Raw genomic sequence first — 20,583 nt, 5'->3', positions numbered from 1 at the left:
ATATCTGCTCTGCGCTGGTCTCTGTTTGGCTAAGGTCCAGTGGAAGGAAGAGAGGCAAGGTAGGTCCTATAACTCCTTACTCTGACAGGCGTCTCGGACTGCATGTCCCCCCCCCCCCCTTGGGCAGACGCAGCCTGCATGCCCAGGTACGGAGAGGTCCGGGACACTGTAATGAAAGTAGTAAATTAAAAAAGGTCAAAGTTGAATCGGTCACCCGTCTTAAGGCCACAGTATTTGGCTACGGTGACAGTGGCCACGGTGGGGTGTTGGACGGAGGAGGAAGAGGAGGAGGAGGAGGAGGAGGAGGAGGAGGAAGAGGAGGAGGAGGAGGAGGAGGGAGGGAGGGATGATAGTGGCCACGGTGGGGTGTTGGACAGAGGCAGGGAGGAGGAGGAGGAGGAGGAGGAGGAGGAAGGGTGGGATGATAGTGGCCACGGTGGGGTGTTGGACAGAGGCAGGGAGGAGGAAGAAGAGGAGGAGGAGGAGGAGGAGGAGGGAGGGAGGGATGATAGTGGCCACGGTGGGGTGTTGGACAGAGGAGGAGGAGGAGGAGGAGGAGGAAGGGAGGGATAATAGTGGCCACGGTGGGGTGTTGGACGGAGGCAGGGAGGAGGAGGAAGGGAGGGATGATAGTGGCCACGGTGGGGTGTTGGACGGAGGTAGAGAGGAGGAGGAGGAGGAGGAGGGGAGGGAGGGATGATAGTGGCCACGGTGGGGTGTTGGACGGAGGTAGGGAGGAGGAGGAGGAGGAAGGGAGGGATGATAGTGGCCACGGTGGGGTGTTGGACGGAGGTAGAGAGGAGGAGGAGGAGGAGGAGGAGGAGGAAGGGAGGGATGATAGTGGCCACGGTGGGTTGTTGGACGGAGGCAGGGAGGAGGAGGAGGAGGAGGAGGAGGAGGGGGAAGGGAGGGATGACAGTGGCCACGGTGGGGTGTTGGACGGAGGCAGGGAGGAGGAGGAGGAGGAGGAGGAGGAGGAGGAAGGGAGGGAGGGATGATAGTGGCCACGGTGGGGTGTTGGACGGAGGTAGGGAGGAGAAGGAGGAGGAGGAGGAAGGGAGGGATGATAGTGGCCACGGTGGGGTGTTGGACGGAGGCAGGGAGGAGAAGGAGGAGGAGGAGGAAGGGAGGGATGATAGTGGCCACGGTGGGGTGTTGGACGGAGGCAGGGAGGAGGAGGAGGAGGAGGAGGAGGAGGAGGAGGAGGAGGAGGGAGGGATGATAGTGGCCACGGTGGGGTGTTGGACGGAGGCAGGGAGGAGGAGGAGGAGGAGGAGGAGGAGGAGGAGGAGGAAGGGAGGGATGATAGTGGCCACGGTGGGGTGTTGGACGGAGGCAGGGAGGAGGAGGAGGAGGAGGAGGAGGAGGAGGAGGAGGAGGAAGGGAGGGGTGACAGTGGCCACGGTGGGGTGTTGGACGGAGGCAGGGAGGAGGAGGAGGAGGAGGAGGAGGAGGAGGAGGAGGGAGGAAGGGAGGGATGATAGTGGCCACGGTGGGGTGTTGGACGGAGGCAGGGAGGAGGAGGAGGAGGAAGGAGGGATGATAGTGGCCACGGTGGGGTGTTGGACGGAGGCAGGGAGGAGGAGGAGGAGGAGGAGGAGGAAGGGAGGGATAATAGTGGCCACGGTGGGGTGTTGGACGGAGGCAGGGAGGAGGAGGAAGGGAGGGATGATAGTGGCCACGGTGGGGTGTTGGACGGAGGTAGAGAGGAGGAGGAGGAGGAGGAGGGGAGGGAGGGATGATAGTGGCCACGGTGGGGTGTTGGACGGAGGTAGGGAGGAGGAGGAGGAGGAAGGGAGGGATGATAGTGGCCACGGTGGGGTGTTGGACGGAGGTAGAGAGGAGGAGGAGGAGGAGGAGGAGGAAGGGAGGGATGATAGTGGCGACGGTGGGGTGTTGGACGGAGGTAGGGAGGAAGAGGAGGAGGAGGAGGAAGGGAGGGATGATAGTGGCCACGGTGGGTTGTTGGACGGAGGCAGGGAGGAGGAGGAGGAGGAGGAGGAGGAGGAGGAAGGGAGGGATGACAGTGGCCACGGTGGGGTGTTGGACGGAGGCAGGGAGGAGGAGGAGGAGGAGGAGGAGGAGGAAGGGAGGGATGATAGTGGCCACGGTGGGGTGTTGGACGGAGGTAGGGAGGAGGAGGAGGAGGAGGAGGAGGAGGAGGAGGAGGAGGAGGGGAGGGATGATAGTGGCCACGGTGGGGTGTTGGACAGAGGCAGGGAGGAGGAGGAGGAAGGGAGGGATGATAGCTGTTTAAAAGATGGAGTGTGACAAAACAGATAACTCGGCGCTGTCTTGCCAAGACAGACAACTTGACAACAGCTTAGATACTATAGGGAAGTTATGAAGAAATTAGAGGACAGGACATAGTGAGGACAGGACACAGAGAGGACAGGACACAGAGAGGACAGGACACAGAGAGGACAGGACACAGAGATGACAGGACACAGAGATGACAGGACACAGAGAGGACAGGACACAGAGAGGACAGGACATAGAGGGGACAGGACACAGAGAAGACAGGACACAGAGAGGACAGGACACAGAGAGGACAGGACACAGAGAGGACAGGACACAGAGAGGACAGGACATAGAGGGGACAGGACACAGAGAAGACAGGACACAGAGAGGACAGGACACAGAGAGGACAGGACACAGAGAGGACAGGACACAGAGAGGACAGGATATAGAGAGGACAGGACACAGAGAGGACAGGACATAGAGGGGACAGGACACAGAGAAGACAGGACACAGAGAGGACAGGACACAGAGAGGACAGGACACAGAGAGGACAGGACATAGAGAGGACAGGACATAGAGAGGACAGGACATAGAGAGGACAGGACATAGAGAGGACAGGACATAGAGAGGACAGGAAATAGAGAGGACAGGACATAGAGAGGACAGGACACAGAGAGGACAGGACATAGAGAGGACAGGACATAGAGAGGACAGGAGATAGAGAGGACAGGATATAGAGAGGACAGGACACAGAGAGGACAGGACACAGAGAGGACAGGACACAGAGAGGACAGGACATAGAGAGGACAGGACATAGAGAGGACAGGAGATAGAGAGGACAGGATATAGAGAGGACAGGACACAGAGAGGACAGGACACAGAGAAGACAGGACACAGAGAGGACAGGACACAGAGAGGACAGGACATAGAGGGGACAGGACATAGAGAGGACAGGACACAGAGAGGACAGGACACATTATCAGGTTAGGAGTAGAGTGGCAGAAAAACAGAATAACCTAATCACAATACCCACGACAGACCTCTTTTAGAGCAGGGCGCCAATAGATGGAGCACATCTGACTGTAATACAATCACAATGCATTCAGGAAGGTGATGGCTGAAACTGTAGCTTAGAAACAGCACTTCCCAGAGGCTTCATGCCCGGTTAGAAACTGAGGGGGCTGAGGAGGCATGTGCCCTTCAGTTTGATCATTTCGAAGTTTACAAATTATATAATACACGATCTGGTTCAAAGAGACATTTGAAGGAGAAGCAGGCCTACTAATGGATTGCTGATAGATCTGGTTCATAGAGACATTTGAAGGAGAAGCAGGCCTACTAATGGATTGCTGATAGATCTGGTTCAAAGAGCCATTTGAAGGAGAAGCAGACCTACTAATAGAGGGCTGATAGATGTTAGATGGATAGAAGGATATTGAAATCGGTCATGAGTGTCTCGACTGGTCCCAGATATGTTTGTACTATTTGGCAAGAGAGCAGAGACAGACTGGGACCCAGGCTACATGAGTCCACAGATAACACCCAGGCTACATGAGTCCACAGATAACACCCAGGCTACATGAGTCCACGGATAACACCCAGGTTACATGAGTCCACAGATAACACCCAGGCTACATGAGTCCACAGATAACACCCAGGCTACATGAGTCCACGGATAACACCCAGGCTACATGATAACACCCTCAGGCTACATGATAACACCCAGGCTACATGAGTCCACGGATAACACCCAGGATACATGATAACACCCAGGCTACATGAGTCCATGGATAACACCCAGGCTACATGATAACACCCAGGCTACATGATAACACACAGGCCACATGAGTCCACAGATAACACCCAGGCTACATGAGTCCACGGATAACACCCAGGCTACATGATAACACCCAGGCTACACGATAACACCCAGGCTACATGATAACAGGCTACATGAGTCCACGGATAACACCCAGGCTACATGATAACACCCAGGCTACATGAGTCCACAGATAACACTCAGGCTACATGATAACACCCAGGCTACATGAGTCCATGGATAACACCCAGGCTACATGATAACACCCAGGCTACATGATAACACACAGGCCACATGAGTCCACAGATAACACCCAGGCTACATGAGTCCATGGATAAAACCCAGGCTACATGATAACACCCAGGCTACACGATAACACCCAGGCTACATGATAACACCCAGGCTACATGATAACACCCAGGCTACATGATAACACCCAGGCTACATGATAACACCTCTGGTCCTTCTAGTGGAGGTTTCATTCCTGGACGGTAATGTCGATCCCCACAGGTCAACTGAACGTGGTGTTACGCAACACCTCCACCAAGGTGCCTCAGGTGATTGGGTCTGCAGTGAGGGTCTGCAGTGAGGGTCTGCATTGGGTCTGCAGTGAGGGTCAGCATTGGGTCTGCAGTGAGGGTCTGCATTGGGTCTGCAGTGAGGTGTGTGTGTCAGTGTGCGATGTGAGTGTCTATGTGTGACAGAGAGAAACAGAGAGAGAGAGAGAGAGAGAGAGAGAGAGAGAGAGAGAAAAGGTAGAGGATGGAGAGAGGGAGAGAGAGAGAGAGAGAGAGAGAGAGAGAGAGAGAGAAGGTAGAGGATGGAGAGAGGGAGAGAGAGAGAGAGAGAGAGAGAGAGAGAGAGAGAGAGAGAGAGAGAGAGAGAGAGAGAGAGAGAGAGAGAGAGAGAAAAGAGAGAGTGTGTGTGTGCATGTGTGCAGAGGTGTGTGTGTGTGTGTGTGTGTGTGTGTGTGGACACATCACCGTACTTGGCTGAGCGGCTCAGTAATTAGAATCAATGTCCTTATGGCCGTTTAACGGCTTCTGCAATATCCCTTTACAACACCGAGCTCTCTAACACAGGCTGTTAATACAACCAGCTCTCTGTTAATACACCCAGCTCTCTAACACAGGCTGTTAATACAACCAGCTCTCTAACACAGGCTGTTAATACAACCAGCTCTCTGTTAATACACCCAGCTCTCTAACACAGACTGTTAATACACCCAGCTCTCTAACACAGGCTGTTAATACAACCAGCTCTCTAATACAGACTGTTAATACAACCAGCTCTCTAACACAGACTGTTAATACAACCAGCTCTCTGTTAATACACCCAGCTCTCTAACACAGGCTGTTAATACAACCAGCTCTCTGTTAATACACCCAGCTCTCTAACACAGGCTGTTAATACAACCAGCTCTCTAACACAGACTGTTAATACACCCAGCTCTCTAACACAGGCTGTTAATACAACCAGCTCTCTGTTAATACAACCAGCTCTCTAACACAGGCTGTTAATACAACCAGCTCTCTGTTAATACACCCAGCTCTCTAACACAGGCTGTTAATACAACCAGCTCTCTAACACAGACTGTTAATACAACCAGCTCTCTAATACAGACTGTTAATACACCCAGCTCTCTAACACAGACTGTTAATACAACCAGCTCTCTGTTAATACACCCCGCTCTCTAATACAGACCGTTAATACAACCAGCTCTCTAACACAGACTGTTAATACAACCAGCTCTCTAACACAGACTGTTAATACAACCAGCTCTCTAACACAGACTGTTAATACAACCAGCTCTCTGTTAATACACCCAGCTCTCTAATACAGGCTGTTAATACAACCAGCTCTCTAACACAGGCTGTTAATACAACCAGCTCTCTGTTACTACACCCAGCTCTCTAATACAGGCTGTTAATACAACCAGCTCTCTGTTAATACACCCAGCTCTCTAATACAGGCTGTTAATACAACCAGCTCTCTAACACAGACTGTTAATACAACCAGCTCTCTAACACAGGCTGTTAATACAACCAGCTCTCTAACACAGACTGTTAATACAACCAGCTCTCTAACACAGACTGTTAATACAACCAGCTCTCTAATACAGACTGTTAATACAACCAGCTATCTAATACAGGCTATTAATACACCCAGCTCTCTAATACAGACTGTTAATACAACCAGCTCTCTGTTAATACACCCAGCTCTCTAACACAGACTGTTAATACAACCAGCTCTCTGTTAATACACCCAATTCTCTGTTAATACACCCAGCTCTCTGTTAATACACCCAGCTCTCTGTTAATACAACCAGCTCTCTAACACAGACTGTTAATACACCCAGCTCTCTAATACAGACTGTTAATACACCCAGCTCTCTAACACAGACTGTTAATACACCCAGCTCTCTGTTAATACACCCAGCTCTCTGGTAATACACCCAGCTCTCTGTTAATACACCCAGCTCTCTGTTAATACAACCAGCTCTCTAACACAGACTGTTAATACAACCAGCTCTCTAATACAGACTGTTAATACAACCAGCTCTCTAACACAGACTGTTAATACAACCAGCTCTCTAATACAGGCTGTTAATACAACCAGCTCTCTAACACAGGCTGTTAATACAACCAGCTCTCTAATACAGACTGTTAATACACCCAGCTCTCTAACACAGACTGTTAATACAACCAGCTCTCTGTTAATACACCCCGCTCTCTAATACAGACCGTTAATACAACCAGCTCTCTAACACAGACTGTTAATACAACCAGCTCTCTAACACAGACTGTTAATACAACCAGCTCTCTAATACAGACTGTTAATACAACCAGCTATCTAATACAGGCTATTAATACACCCAGCTCTCTAATACAGACTGTTAATACAACCAGCTCTCTGTTAATACACCCAGCTCTCTAACACAGACTGTTAATACAACCAGCTCTCTGTTAATACACCCAATTCTCTGTTAATACACCCAGCTCTCTGTTAATACACCCAGCTCTCTGTTAATACAACCAGCTCTCTAACACAGACTGTTAATACACCCAGCTCTCTAATACAGACTGTTAATACACCCAGCTCTCTAACACAGACTGTTAATACACCCAGCTCTCTGTTAATACACCCAGCTCTCTGGTAATACACCCAGCTCTCTAACACAAACTGTTAATACAACCAGCTCTCTAATACAGACTGTTAATACAACCAGCTCTCTAACACAGACTGTTAATACACCCAGCTCTCTGTTAATACACCCAGCTCTCTAACACAGGCTGTTAATACAACCAGCTCTCTAACACAGGCTGTTAATACAACCAGCTCTCTAATACAGGCTGTTAATACAACCAGCTCTCTAATACAGGCTGTTAATACAACCAGCTCTCTAACACAGGCTGTTAATACAACCAGCTCTCTAACACAGGCTGTTAATACAACCAGCTCTCTGTTAATACACCCAGCTCTCTAACACAGGCTGTTAATACAACCAGCTCTCTAATACAGGCTGTTAATACAACCAGCTCTCTAACACAGACTGTTAATACACCCAGCTCTCTAACACAGGCTATTAATACAACCAGCTCTCTAATACAGGCTGTTAATACAACCAGCTCTCTAACACAGGCTGTTAATACAACCAGCTCTCTAACACAGGCTGTTAATACAACCAGCTCTCTGTTAATACACCCAGCTCTCTAACACAGGCTGTTAATACAACCAGCTCTCTAATACAGGCTGTTAATACAACCAGCTCTCTAATACAGACTGTTAATACACCCAGCTCTCTAACACAGACTGTTAATACAACCAGCTCTCTAACACAGGCTGTTAATACAACCAGCTCTCTGTTAATAGACCCAGCTCTCTAACACAGGCTGTTAATACAACCAGCTCTCTGTTAATACACCCAGCTCTCTAACACAGACTGTTAATACACCCAGCTCTCTGTTAATACACCCAGCTCTCTAACACAGACTGTTAATACAACCAGCTCTCTGTTAATACACCCAGCTCTCTGTTAATACACCCAGCTCTCTGTTAATACACCCAGCTCTCTGTTAATACAACCAGCTCTCTAACACAGACTGTTAATACACCCAGCTCTCTAATACAGACTGTTAATACACCCAGCTCTCTAACACAGACTGTTAATACACCCAGCTCTCTGTTAATACACCCAGCTCTCTGGTAATACACCCAGCTCTCTGTTAATACACCCAGCTCTCTGTTAATACAACCAGCTCTCTAACACAGACTGTTAATACAACCAGCTCTCTAATACAGACTGTTAATACAACCAGCTCTCTAACACAGACTGTTAATACAACCAGCTCTCTAATACAGGCTGTTAATACAACCAGCTCTCTAACACAGGCTGTTAATACAACCAGCTCTCTAATACAGACTGTTAATACACCCAGCTCTCTAACACAGACTGTTAATACAACCAGCTCTCTGTTAATACACCCCGCTCTCTAATACAGACCGTTAATACAACCAGCTCTCTAACACAGACTGTTAATACAACCAGCTCTCTAACACAGACTGTTAATACAACCAGCTCTCTAATACAGACTGTTAATACAACCAGCTCTCTAACACAGGCTGTTAATACAACCAGCTCTCTAACACAGGCTGTTAATACAACCAGCTCTCTGTTAATACACCCAGCTCTCTAACACAGGCTGTTAATACAACCAGCTCTCTAACACAGACTGTTAATACAACCAGCTCTCTAATACAGACTGTTAATACAACCAGCTCTCTAACACAGGCTGTTAATACAACCAGCTCTCTAACACAGACTGTTAATACAACCACCTCTCTAACAGAGGCTGTTAATACAACCAGCTCTCTAATACAGACTGTTAATACAACCAGCTATCTAATACAGGCTGTTAATACACCCAGCTCTCTAATACAGACTGTTAATACAACCAGCTCTCTAACACAGACTGTTAATACAACCAGCTCTCTGTTAATACACCCAGCTCTCTAACACAGACTGTTAATACAACCAGCTCTCTGTTAATACACCCAGCTCTCTGTTAATACACCCAGCTCTCTGTTAATACACCCAGCTCTCTGTTAATACAACCAGCTCTCTAACACAGACTGTTAATACACCCAGCTCTCTAATACAGACTGTTAATACACCCAGCTCTCTAACACAGACTGTTAATACACCCAGCTCTCTGTTAATACACCCAGCTCTCTGTTAATACACCCAGCTCTCTGTTAATACACCCAGCTCTCTGTTAATACAACCAGCTCTCTAACACAGACTGTTAATACAACCAGCTCGCTAATACAGACTGTTAATACAACCAGCTCTCTAACACAGACTGTTAATACAACCAGCTCTCTAACACAGACTGTTAATACAACCAGCTCTCTGTTAATACACCCCGCTCTCTAACACAAACTGTTAATACAACCAGCTCTCTAATACAGACTGTTAATACAACCAGCTCTCTAACACAGACTGTTAATACACCCAGCTCTCTGTTAATACACCCAGCTCTCTAACACAGGCTGTTAATACAACCAGCTCTCTAACACAGGCTGTTAATACAACCAGCTCTCTAATACAGGCTGTTAATACAACCAGCTCTCTAATACAGGCTGTTAATACAACCAGCTCTCTAACACAGGCTGTTAATACAACCAGCTCTCTAACACAGGCTGTTAATACAACCAGCTCTCTGTTAATACACCCAGCTCTCTAACACAGGCTGTTAATACAACCAGCTCTCTAATACAGGCTGTTAATACAACCAGCTCTCTAACACAGACTGTTAATACACCCAGCTCTCTAACACAGGCTATTAATACAACCAGCTCTCTAATACAGGCTGTTAATACAACCAGCTCTCTAACACAGGCTGTTAATACAACCAGCTCTCTAACACAGGCTGTTAATACAACCAGCTCTCTGTTAATACACCCAGCTCTCTAACACAGGCTGTTAATACAACCAGCTCTCTAATACAGGCTGTTAATACAACCAGCTCTCTAATACAGACTGTTAATACACCCAGCTCTCTAACACAGACTGTTAATACAACCAGCTCTCTAACACAGGCTGTTAATACAACCAGCTCTCTGTTAATACACCCAGCTCTCTAACACAGGCTGTTAATACAACCAGCTCTCTGTTAATACACCCAGCTCTCTAACACAGACTGTTAATACACCCAGCTCTCTGTTAATACACCCAGCTCTCTAACACAGGCTGTTAATACAACCAGCTCTCTAACACAGACTGTTAATACAACCAGCTCTCTAATACAGACTGTTAATACAACCAGCTCTCTAACACAGACTGTTAATACAACCAGCTCTCTGTTAATACACCCAGCTCTCTAACACAGGCTGTTAATACAACCAGCTCTCTAATACAGGCTGTTAATACAACCAGCTCTCTAATACAGACTGTTAATACACCCAGCTCTCTAACACAGACTGTTAATACAACCAGCTCTCTAACACAGGCTGTTAATACAACCAGCTCTCTGTTAATACACCCAGCTCTCTAACACAGGCTGTTAATACAACCAGCTCTCTGTTAATACACCCAGCTCTCTAACACAGACTGTTAATACACCCAGCTCTCTGTTAATACACCCAGCTCGCTAACACAGGCTGTTAATACAACCAGCTCTCTAACACAGACTGTTAATACACCCAGCTCTCTAATACAGACTGTTAATACAACCAGCTCTCTAACACAGGCTGTTAATACAACCAGCTCTCTAACACAGGCTGTTAATACAACCAGCTCTCTGTTAATACACCCAGCTCTCTAACACAGGCTGTTAATACAACCAGCTCTCTAACACAGACTGTTAATACAACCAGCTCTCTAATACAGACTGTTAATACAACCAGCTCTCTAACACAGGCTGTTAATACAACCAGCTCTCTAACACAGACTGTTAATACAACCAGCTCTCTAACAGAGGCTGTTAATACAACCAGCTCTCTAATACAGACTGTTAATACAACCAGCTATCTAATACAGGCTGTTAATACACCCAGCTCTCTAATACAGACTGTTAATACAACCAGCTCTCTAACAGAGACTGTTAATACAACCAGCTCTCTGTTAATACACCCAGCTCTCTAACACAGACTGTTAATACAACCAGCTCTCTGTTAATACACCCAGCTCTCTGTTAATACACCCAGCTCTCTGTTAATACACCCAGCTCTCTGTTAATACAACCAGCTCTCTAACACAGACTGTTAATACACCCAGCTCTCTAATACAGACTGTTAATACAGCCAGCTCTCTAACACAGACTGTTAATACACCCAGCTCTCTGTTAATACACCCAGCTCTCTGTTAATACACCCAGCTCTCTAACACAGACTGTTAATATACCCAGCTCTCTGTTAATACACCCAGCTCTCTAACACAGACTGTTAATACAACCAGCTCTCTGTTAATACACCCAGCTCTCTGTTAATACACCCAGCTCTCTGTTAATACAACCAGCTCTCTAACACAGACTGTTAATACACCCAGCTCTCTAATACAGACTGTTAATACACCCAGCTCTCTAACACAGACTGTTAATACACCCAGCTCTCTGTTAATACACCCAGCTCTCTGTTAATACACCCAGCTCTCTGTTAATACACCCAGCTCTCTGTTAATACACCCAGCTCTCTAACACAGACTGTTAATACAACCAGCTCTCTAATACAGACTGTTAATACAACCAGCTCTCTAACACAGACTGTTAATACAACCAGCTCTCTAACACAGACTGTTAATACAACCAGCTCTCTAACACAGACTGTTAATACAACCAGCTCTCTGTTAATACACCCCGCTCTCTAACACAGACTGTTAATACAACCAGCTCTCTAATACAGACTGTTAATACAACCAGCTCTCTAACACAGACTGTTAATACACCCAGCTCTCTGTTAATACACCCAGCTCTCTAACACAGGCTGTTAATACAACCAGCTCTCTAACACAGGCTGTTAATACAACCAGCTCTCTAATACAGGCTGTTAATACAACCAGCTCTCTAATACAGGCTGTTAATACAACCAGCTCTCTAACACAGGCTGTTAATACAACCAGCTCTCTAACACAGGCTGTTAATACAACCAGCTCTCTGTTAATACACCCAGCTCTCTAACACAGGCTGTTAATACACCCAGCTCTCTGTTAATACAACCAGCTCTCTAACACAGACTGTTAATACACCCAGCTCTCTAATACAGACTGTTAATACACCCAGCTCTCTAACACAGACTGTTAATACACCCAGCTCTCTGTTAATACACCCAGCTCTCTGTTAATACACCCAGCTCTCTAACACAGACTGTTAATATACCCAGCTCTCTGTTAATACACCCAGCTCTCTAACACAGACTGTTAATACAACCAGCTCTCTGTTAATACACCCAGCTCTCTGTTAATACACCCAGCTCTCTGTTAATACAACCAGCTCTCTAACACAGACTGTTAATACACCCAGCTCTCTAATACAGACTGTTAATACACCCAGCTCTCTAACACAGACTGTTAATACACCCAGCTCTCTGTTAATACACCCAGCTCTCTGTTAATACACCCAGCTCTCTGTTAATACACCCAGCTCTCTGTTAATACAACCAGCTCTCTAACACAGACTGTTAATACAACCAGCTCTCTAATACAGACTGTTAATACAACCAGCTCTCTAACACAGACTGTTAATACAACCAGCTCTCTAACACAGACTGTTAATACAACCAGCTCTCTAACACAGACTGTTAATACAACCAGCTCTCTGTTAATACACCCCGCTCTCTAACACAGACTGTTAATACAACCAGCTCTCTAATACAGACTGTTAATACAACCAGCTCTCTAACACAGACTGTTAATACACCCAGCTCTCTGTTAATACACCCAGCTCTCTAACACAGGCTGTTAATACAACCAGCGCTCTAACACAGGCTGTTAATACAACCAGCTCTCTAATACAGGCTGTTAATACAACCAGCTCTCTAATACAGGCTGTTAATACAACCAGCTCTCTAACACAGACTGTTAATACAACCAGCTCTCTAATACAGGCTGTTAATACAACCGGCTCTCTAACACAGACTGTTAATACAACCAGCTCTCTAACACAGGCTATTAATACAACCAGCTCTCTAATACAGGCTGTTAATACAACCAGCTCTCTAACACAGGCTGTTAATACAACCAGCTCTCTAACACAGGCTGTTAATACAACCAGCTCTCTGTTAATACACCCAGCTCTCTGGGTGAACAGTGAAGGGACCTGGAGATGAGGACAGTAAAGGGAGCTGAAGATGAGAACAGTAAAGGGAGCTGGAGATGAGGACAGTAAAGGGGAGATGAGGACAGTAAAGGGAGCTGGAGATGAGGACAGTAAAGGGATCTGGAGATGAGGACAATAAAGGGATCTGGAGATGAGGACAGTAAAGGGAGCTGGAGATGAGGACAGTAAAGGGAGCTGGAGATGAGGACAGTAAAGGGGAGATGAGGACAGTAAAGGGAGCTGGAGATGAGGACAGTAAAGGGAGCTGGAGATGAGGACAGTAAAGGGATCTGGAGATGAGGACAGTAAAGGGATCTGGAGATGAGGACAGTAAAGGGAGCTGGAGATGAGGACAGTAAAGGGAGCTGGAGATAAGGACAGTAAAGGGGAGATGAGGACAGTAAAGGGAGCTGGAGATGAGGACAGTAAAGGGAGCTGGAGATGAGGACAGTAAAGGGAGCTGGAGATGAGGACAGTAAAGGGGAGATGAGGACAGTAAAGGGAGCTGGAGATGAGGACAGTAAAGGGAGCTGGAGATGAGGACAATAAAGGGATCTGGAGATGAGGACAGTAAAGGGAGCTGGAGATGAGGACAGTAAAGGGAGCTGGAGATGACGACAGTAAAGGGATCTGGAGATGAGGACAATAAAGGGATCTGGAGATGAGGACAGTAAAGGGAGCTGGAGATGATGACAGTAAAGGGAGCTGGAGATGAGGACAGTAAAGGGAGCTGAAGATGAGGACAGTAAAGGGGAGATGAGGACAGTAAAGGGAGCTGGAGATGAGGACAGTAAAGGGAGCTGGAGATGAGGACAGTAAAGGGAGCTGGAGATGAGGACAGTAAAGGGAGCTGGAGATGAGGACAGTAAAGGGGAGATGAGGACAATAAAGGGATCTGGAGATGAGGACAGTAAAGGGATCTGGAGATGAGGACAGTAAAGGGAGCTGGAGATGAGGACAGTAAAGGGAGCTGGAGATGAGGACAGTAAAGGGAGCTGGAGATGAGGACAGTAAAGGGAGCTGGAGATGAGGACAGTAAAGGGGAGATGAGGACAGTAAAGGGAGCTGGAGATGAGGACAGTAAAGGGAGCTGGAGATGAGGACAATAAAGGGATCTGGAGATGAGGACAGTAAAGGGAGCTGGAGATGAGGACAGTAAAGGGAGCTGGAGATGACGACAGTAAAGGGATCTGGAGATGAGGACAATAAAGGGATCTGGAGATGAGGACAGTAAAGGGAGCTGGAGATGATGACAGTAAAGGGATCTGGAGATGAGGACAGTAAAGGGAGCTGAAGATGAGGACAGTAAAGGGGAGATGAGGACAGTAAAGGGAGCTGGAGATGAGGACAGTAAAGGGAGCTGGAGATGAGGACAGTAAAGGGAGCTGGAGATGAGGACAGTAAAGGGAGCTGGAGATGAGGACAGTAAAGGGGAGATGAGGACAATAAAGGGATCTGGAGATGAGGACAGTAAAGGGAGCTGGAGATGAGGACAGAAAATGTATTTAATCAAAGTCTAGCCAAATGCTCTTATCATATGAAAGACTGAACACGTTATTATCTTAAGTGATGTTAATGCCATTATATCAAGTTGACAGGCAGGACAAGGTAACATAGCATAACATAACGGAAGGGGTGATGAGACAGAGAACAGAGCCCTTCCTTTAACTGCGGAACAGTTAGGTAACATTATGGTCCGTGGTTTAGAGGAGCGGGGAAGCGCACATTGAAAAAAAAAACAAAAAAAACAACGCGCCTTTTTATATATTAGTTTGTTTTGTGCGCGTGAGTTTTCTCCCACCTTTTGAAATGCAGGAAAATATAAAGAGAGTTGAAAGCATAGAGGATGAGCATTACTTTTACTCAACGCGAAACGGCGATTCAGCGTTTATTCACCTATTTGTTAATGTTACCACTACGTCACAGGTTCTGATTGTCATTGTGATCCAGCAGTACAAAACCCACTATATATACTTGGACTGGAGCAACAAACAAAAAAATAGCTATTTGCAATTTTATGTAACACTCATGCATTTCATAAAGATATATTGCATAGCTCTTCAACTGTTTTGCCCTCGGTGCTAAAACTGTGCTTGTAATAATTCATATACTAATATATCGTACTGTTTTTTTTTTTCTTCCGTACACCGTCAGACAGAAAATATCTTGTTGTTCAATCCACTTCCGAATTGTTGTCAGTCAGTGTTCATACAATGTATACACTTTAAAAGGTTAGGTCCGTTTAAAGAAAGAAGAAACCTAACAATTCTGCCAAAAAATAAAATAAATCCTACATCTTCTAGAAAACTGCTTATAGGTTGTGTTGTAGCTAAGCCCTACAGGTATAAAAATTAGCCCCTCGTTGTCAATGGTTCATTTTCTATCTCCATTTGGAGTCTGTTTGTGTTTCCATCTTTTAAACAAGTTTACAATTGATTATAAGAGAAAACAACCATGCATTAATGATCTTCTCTTCCGAAAAAATGGAAATGTCTTGTTGGTCGATAATGTCCTTCCTATAGAACATGAGTTGGCAAAAAAAAGGGCCTGTGCTTCCGAGAATAAAATCCCCCCGGGTCCATTTTCCTGCAGCCGAAGCCAAACCTTTTGTTCCACTTCCCTTTTCTCTCTCTTCTCAATGTTATATTTTGTACAAACATCGCATCGATCGAAGATAGACTTGGGGAAACACAAGACTTCTCTACTAACGTTTTTTTTTTGGTAGGCACTATGCTGTACTGAGGTTGAGGTCAGGGGTCATTCTGCTGTGGATCGGGGCCACAGAGACTCTGGGAGGAGTCTTCGGGGATGACGTCATCAGACGAACCAGAAAGCGACCACATTCTTCTTCTTCTTCATCTTCCCCCCTCTTCCGTCTTTGTCTAAAGCCTCATCATGTGAGCGGCTGAATCACCTCACCTCAGATCCGTAGGTGGAACGTGCTGGAAAAACAAAGAACACAACACAAGGACATAGTTAGTTACACAGCTGCATTTACAACAGATGGGACGTCATGGACTCATCCAACAAAATATAGAAAAACATTTTAGAGGTCTTGAAAACATTGGAGTGATGTATCACTTTAACTGGGTTGTCTATGAGGCTAGTTATTCTGTCAACAGTGGAGCTGGTCTTCTTTTACAAGTGTTGTCCCCTTTATCAACAACATATACAGGGCTTTCGGAAAGTATTCAGACCCCTTGACTTTTTTTTCCACATTTTGTTACGTTACAGAATTAATCTTTAATGAATTAAATAAATAAAAAATCCTCATCAATCTACACACAATACCCTGTAATGACATCACAATACCCCATAATGACATCACAATACCCCGTAATGACATCACAATACCCCATAATGACATCACAATACCCCGTAATGACATCACAATACCCCATAATGACATCACAATACCCCATAATGATTGGAGTCCACTTGTGGTAAATTCAATTGATTGGACATGATTTGGAAAGGCACACACCTGTCTATATAAGGTCCCACAGTTGACAGTGCATGTCAGAGCAAAAACCAAGCCATGAGGTCGAAGGAATTGTCTGTGGAGCTCTGAGACAGGATTGTGTCGAGGCACAGATCTAGGGAAGGGTACCAACAAATATTCTGCAGATTTGAAGGTCCCCCAAGAACACAGTGGCCTCCATGATTCTTAAATGGAAGAAGTTTAGAACCACCAAGATTCTTCCTAGAGCTGTCCAATTGGCCAAACTGAGCAATCGGGGGAGAAGGGCCTTGGTCAGGTAGATGACCAAGATCCCAATGGTCACTTTGACAGAGCTCCAGAGTTCCTCTGTGGAGATGGGAGAACCTTCCAGAAGGACAACCATCTCTGCAGCACTCCACCAATCAGGCCTTTATGATTGAGTAGTCAGACAGAAGCCACTCCTCAGTAAAAGGAACATGAGAATGTTGCAGTGACCGTATTACCGCCACACCGGAGGTCACAGTCAAATTCCACGTGACCATTTAGTCACGGTAATTAGGCTTCTTCAAGCTCTGATGCTGCTGATGGTCATTAGTTGCCTACCAGCTAACTGCCTGGTACTCAGCACTCTATTGTCCCTCTAATCAGTCTGACATCAATGCAAATGTAATAGAAAATCAAACACTTAATGAGAGCCCATGAACTCATGTTGCGTAACATTTCTACAGGCTATGAAATTGCGTGAGAAAACAGAGTGATGGCTTCTATTAAAAAGAGGAGGATCCCATCAGCTTTCTATAGGCTAGGCCTAGTATATTTACTTCTCAACTCTCCTAATATTTAGCACATTGCTTCTCTTTACAACAGGAGTATAGCCCACCTGGCTGGCATGAAAATTGAACCACGGAAAAAGCGTCCTCCATTCTCTATTCGCTATAGATGTGATGTATTTTTTCCCCCCTACCCGCTTCCATACAGGTGCATGATAATGGTCCATTCTAAATCAAAACTAATGTCACATCAATGTATTATTTAGTATATGCAAAGACAAGATTCAATCAAGAATAGTCTGAGGGGTGACAATATTAGCCTATCACTTGTGAATGATGCCCAGCATAAGAAACGGTGTCTTTTTTTCCTCTCAACTTTTTATAAGGCCTGTATCACACCTCATGTAGCCAATAGGCCTGTATGTTATAATAAGGCCTGTATCACACCTCATGTAGCCAATAGGCCTGTATGTTATAATAAGGTCTGTATCACACCTCATGTAGCCAATAGGCCTGTATGTTATAATAAGGTCTGTATCACACCTCATGTAGCCAATAGGCCTGTATGTTATAATAAGTTTGGTATCACACCTCATGTAGCCAATAGGCCTGTATGTTATAATAAGGTCTGTATCACACCTCATGTAGCCAATAGGCCTGTATGTTATAATAAGGTCTGTATCACACCTCATGTAGCCAATAGGCCTGTATGTTATAATAAGGTTGGTATCACACCTCATGTAGCCAATAGGCCTGTATGTTATAATAAGGTTGGTATCACACCTCATGTAGCCAATAGGCCTGTATGTTATAATAAGGTCTGTATCACACCTCATGTAGCCCATAGGCCTATATGTTATAATAAGGTTAGTATCACACCTCATGTACTCTAGCCCATAGTCCTATAAGGTCTGTATCACACCTCATGTAGCCCATAGGCCTATGTGTTTTGATAAGGTTTGTACCACAACTAATGTGGACAAATAACTTCTTGAAATGAAGCACATTAATCCGCTTTAGAAGGGGTGTAGAGCCTAAGTGGCAGATATAAACAACGTTTTAGTTTCAAGTTTGGGGAAGCTCATTTTCAGTTTCATTGGGAATGTGTCTAACTATTACATATCCCCTCTGAGGTTGCCCTTATCTTGTTATATGGCCTAGGAGGCTCACTGTCTCTGAGAGCTTGTCCAGGAGGGATTGTATTTGGGATGGGCGTATCTCAAATGGCAATTGATATATGCCATTGGATGAGGTAATGTTTTGGTTCTAAGTGGTACCAAGAATGAGATAAGAACTTAGTTTAGGAGACCATGTTAACCTTATGTTAGGTCCTAAGCACACAGCCAAGACAATGCAGGAGTGGCTTAGGGACAAGTCTCTGAATGTCCTTGAGTGGCCGAGACGCAATCTCTGGAGAGACCTGAAAATAGCTGTGCAGCGACGCTCCCCATCCAACCTGACAGAGCTTGAGAGAATCTGCAGAGAAGAATGGGAGAAACTCCTAAAAATACAGGTGTGCCAAACTTGTAGCGTCATACCCAATGAGACTCGAGGCTGTAGTCAATGCCAAAGGTGCTTCGTCTGAATAAAGGGTCTGAATACTTATGTAAATGTTATATTTCAGTTTTTTATCTGTATATATTTGCAAAAAATGTCATAGAATTTTTTTGTTTTGTGTTGTCATTATGGGGTATTGTGATGTCATTGTGGGGTATTGTGATGTCATTGTGGGATATTGTGATGTCATTATGGGGTATTGTGATGTCATTGTGGGATATTGTGATGTCATTATGGGGTATTGTGATGTCATTATGGGGTATTGTGATGTCATTCTGGGGTATTGTGATGTCATTATGGGGTATAGTGTTGCCATTATGGGGTATTGTGTTGCCATTATGGGGTATTGTGTTGCCATTATGGGGTATTGTGTTGCCATTATGGGGTATTGTGTTGCCATTAATGTTGCCATTATGGGGTATTGTGATGTCATTATGGGGTATTGTGATGTCATTCTGGGGTATTGTGATGTCATTATGGGGTATAGTGTTGCCATTATGGGGTATTGTGTTGCCATTATGGGGTATTGTGTTGCCATTATGGGGTATTGTGTTGCCATTATGGGGTATTGTGTGTTGCCATTAATGTTGCCATTATGGGGTATTGTGATGCCATTATGGGGTATTGTGTTGTCATTATGGGGTATTGTGTTGCCATTATGGGGTATTGTGTTGCCATTAATGTTGCCATTATGGGGTATTGTGATGTCATTATGGGGTATTGTGATGTCATTCTGGGGTATTGTGATGTCATTATGGGGTATAGTGTTGCCATTATGGGGTATTGTGTTGCCATTATGGGGTATTGTGTTGCCATTATGGGGTATTGTGTTGCCATTATGGGTATTGTGATGCCATTATGGGGTATTGTGTTGCCATTATGGGGTATTGTGTTGCCATTATGGGGTATTGTGTTGTCATTATGGGGTAATGTGTTGCCATTATGGGGTATTGTGATGTCATTATGGGGTATTGTGATGTCATTATGGGGTATTGTGATGTCATTATGGGGTATTGTGTTGCCATTATGGGGTATTGTGATGTCATTATGGGGTATTGTGTTGCCATTATGGGGTATTGTGATGTCATTATGTGGTATTGTGTTGCCATTATGGGGTATTGTGATGCCATTATGGGGTATTGTGTTGTCATTATGGGGTATTGTGATGTCATTATGGGGTATTATGATGTCATTATGGGGTATTGTGTTGCCATTATGGGGTATTGTGATGTCATTATGGGGTATTGTGATGTCATTATGGGGTATTGTGATGTCATTATGGGGTATTGTGTTGCCATTATGGGGTATTGTGATGTCATTATGGGGTATTGTGTTGCCATTATGGGGTATTGTGATGTCATTATGGGGTATTGTGTTGCCATTATGGGGTATTGTGTTGCCATTATGGGGTATTGTGATGTCATTATGGGGTATTGTGTT

The 20,583-nt window shown here is 45.4% G+C and overlaps 1 protein-coding gene across 1 annotated transcript in view; it reads right to left on the bottom strand.

Annotated features, from left to right (window-relative positions):
- Positions 1–14,931: 14,931 nt before the first annotated feature.
- Positions 14,932–20,583, bottom strand: part of LOC116352965 (calcium and integrin-binding family member 2) — a 38,718-nt gene continuing 33,066 nt past the window's right edge. The window contains exon 6 of the mRNA XM_031812962.1: positions 14,932–16,316. Coding sequence (XP_031668822.1) covers positions 16,295–16,316 — 22 coding nt within the window. The 3' untranslated portion in view covers positions 14,932–16,294. The remainder of the gene's footprint in view (positions 16,317–20,583) is intronic.

The sequence above is a fragment of the Oncorhynchus kisutch genome, unplaced genomic scaffold (assembly GCF_002021735.2).
Source record: "Oncorhynchus kisutch isolate 150728-3 unplaced genomic scaffold, Okis_V2 Okis03b-Okis08b_hom, whole genome shotgun sequence".
Lineage (NCBI taxonomy): Eukaryota > Metazoa > Chordata > Actinopteri > Salmoniformes > Salmonidae > Oncorhynchus > Oncorhynchus kisutch.
The sequence above is the reverse complement of the archived record's forward strand: the minus strand, read 5'-3'. Positions and strand labels throughout refer to the sequence as shown.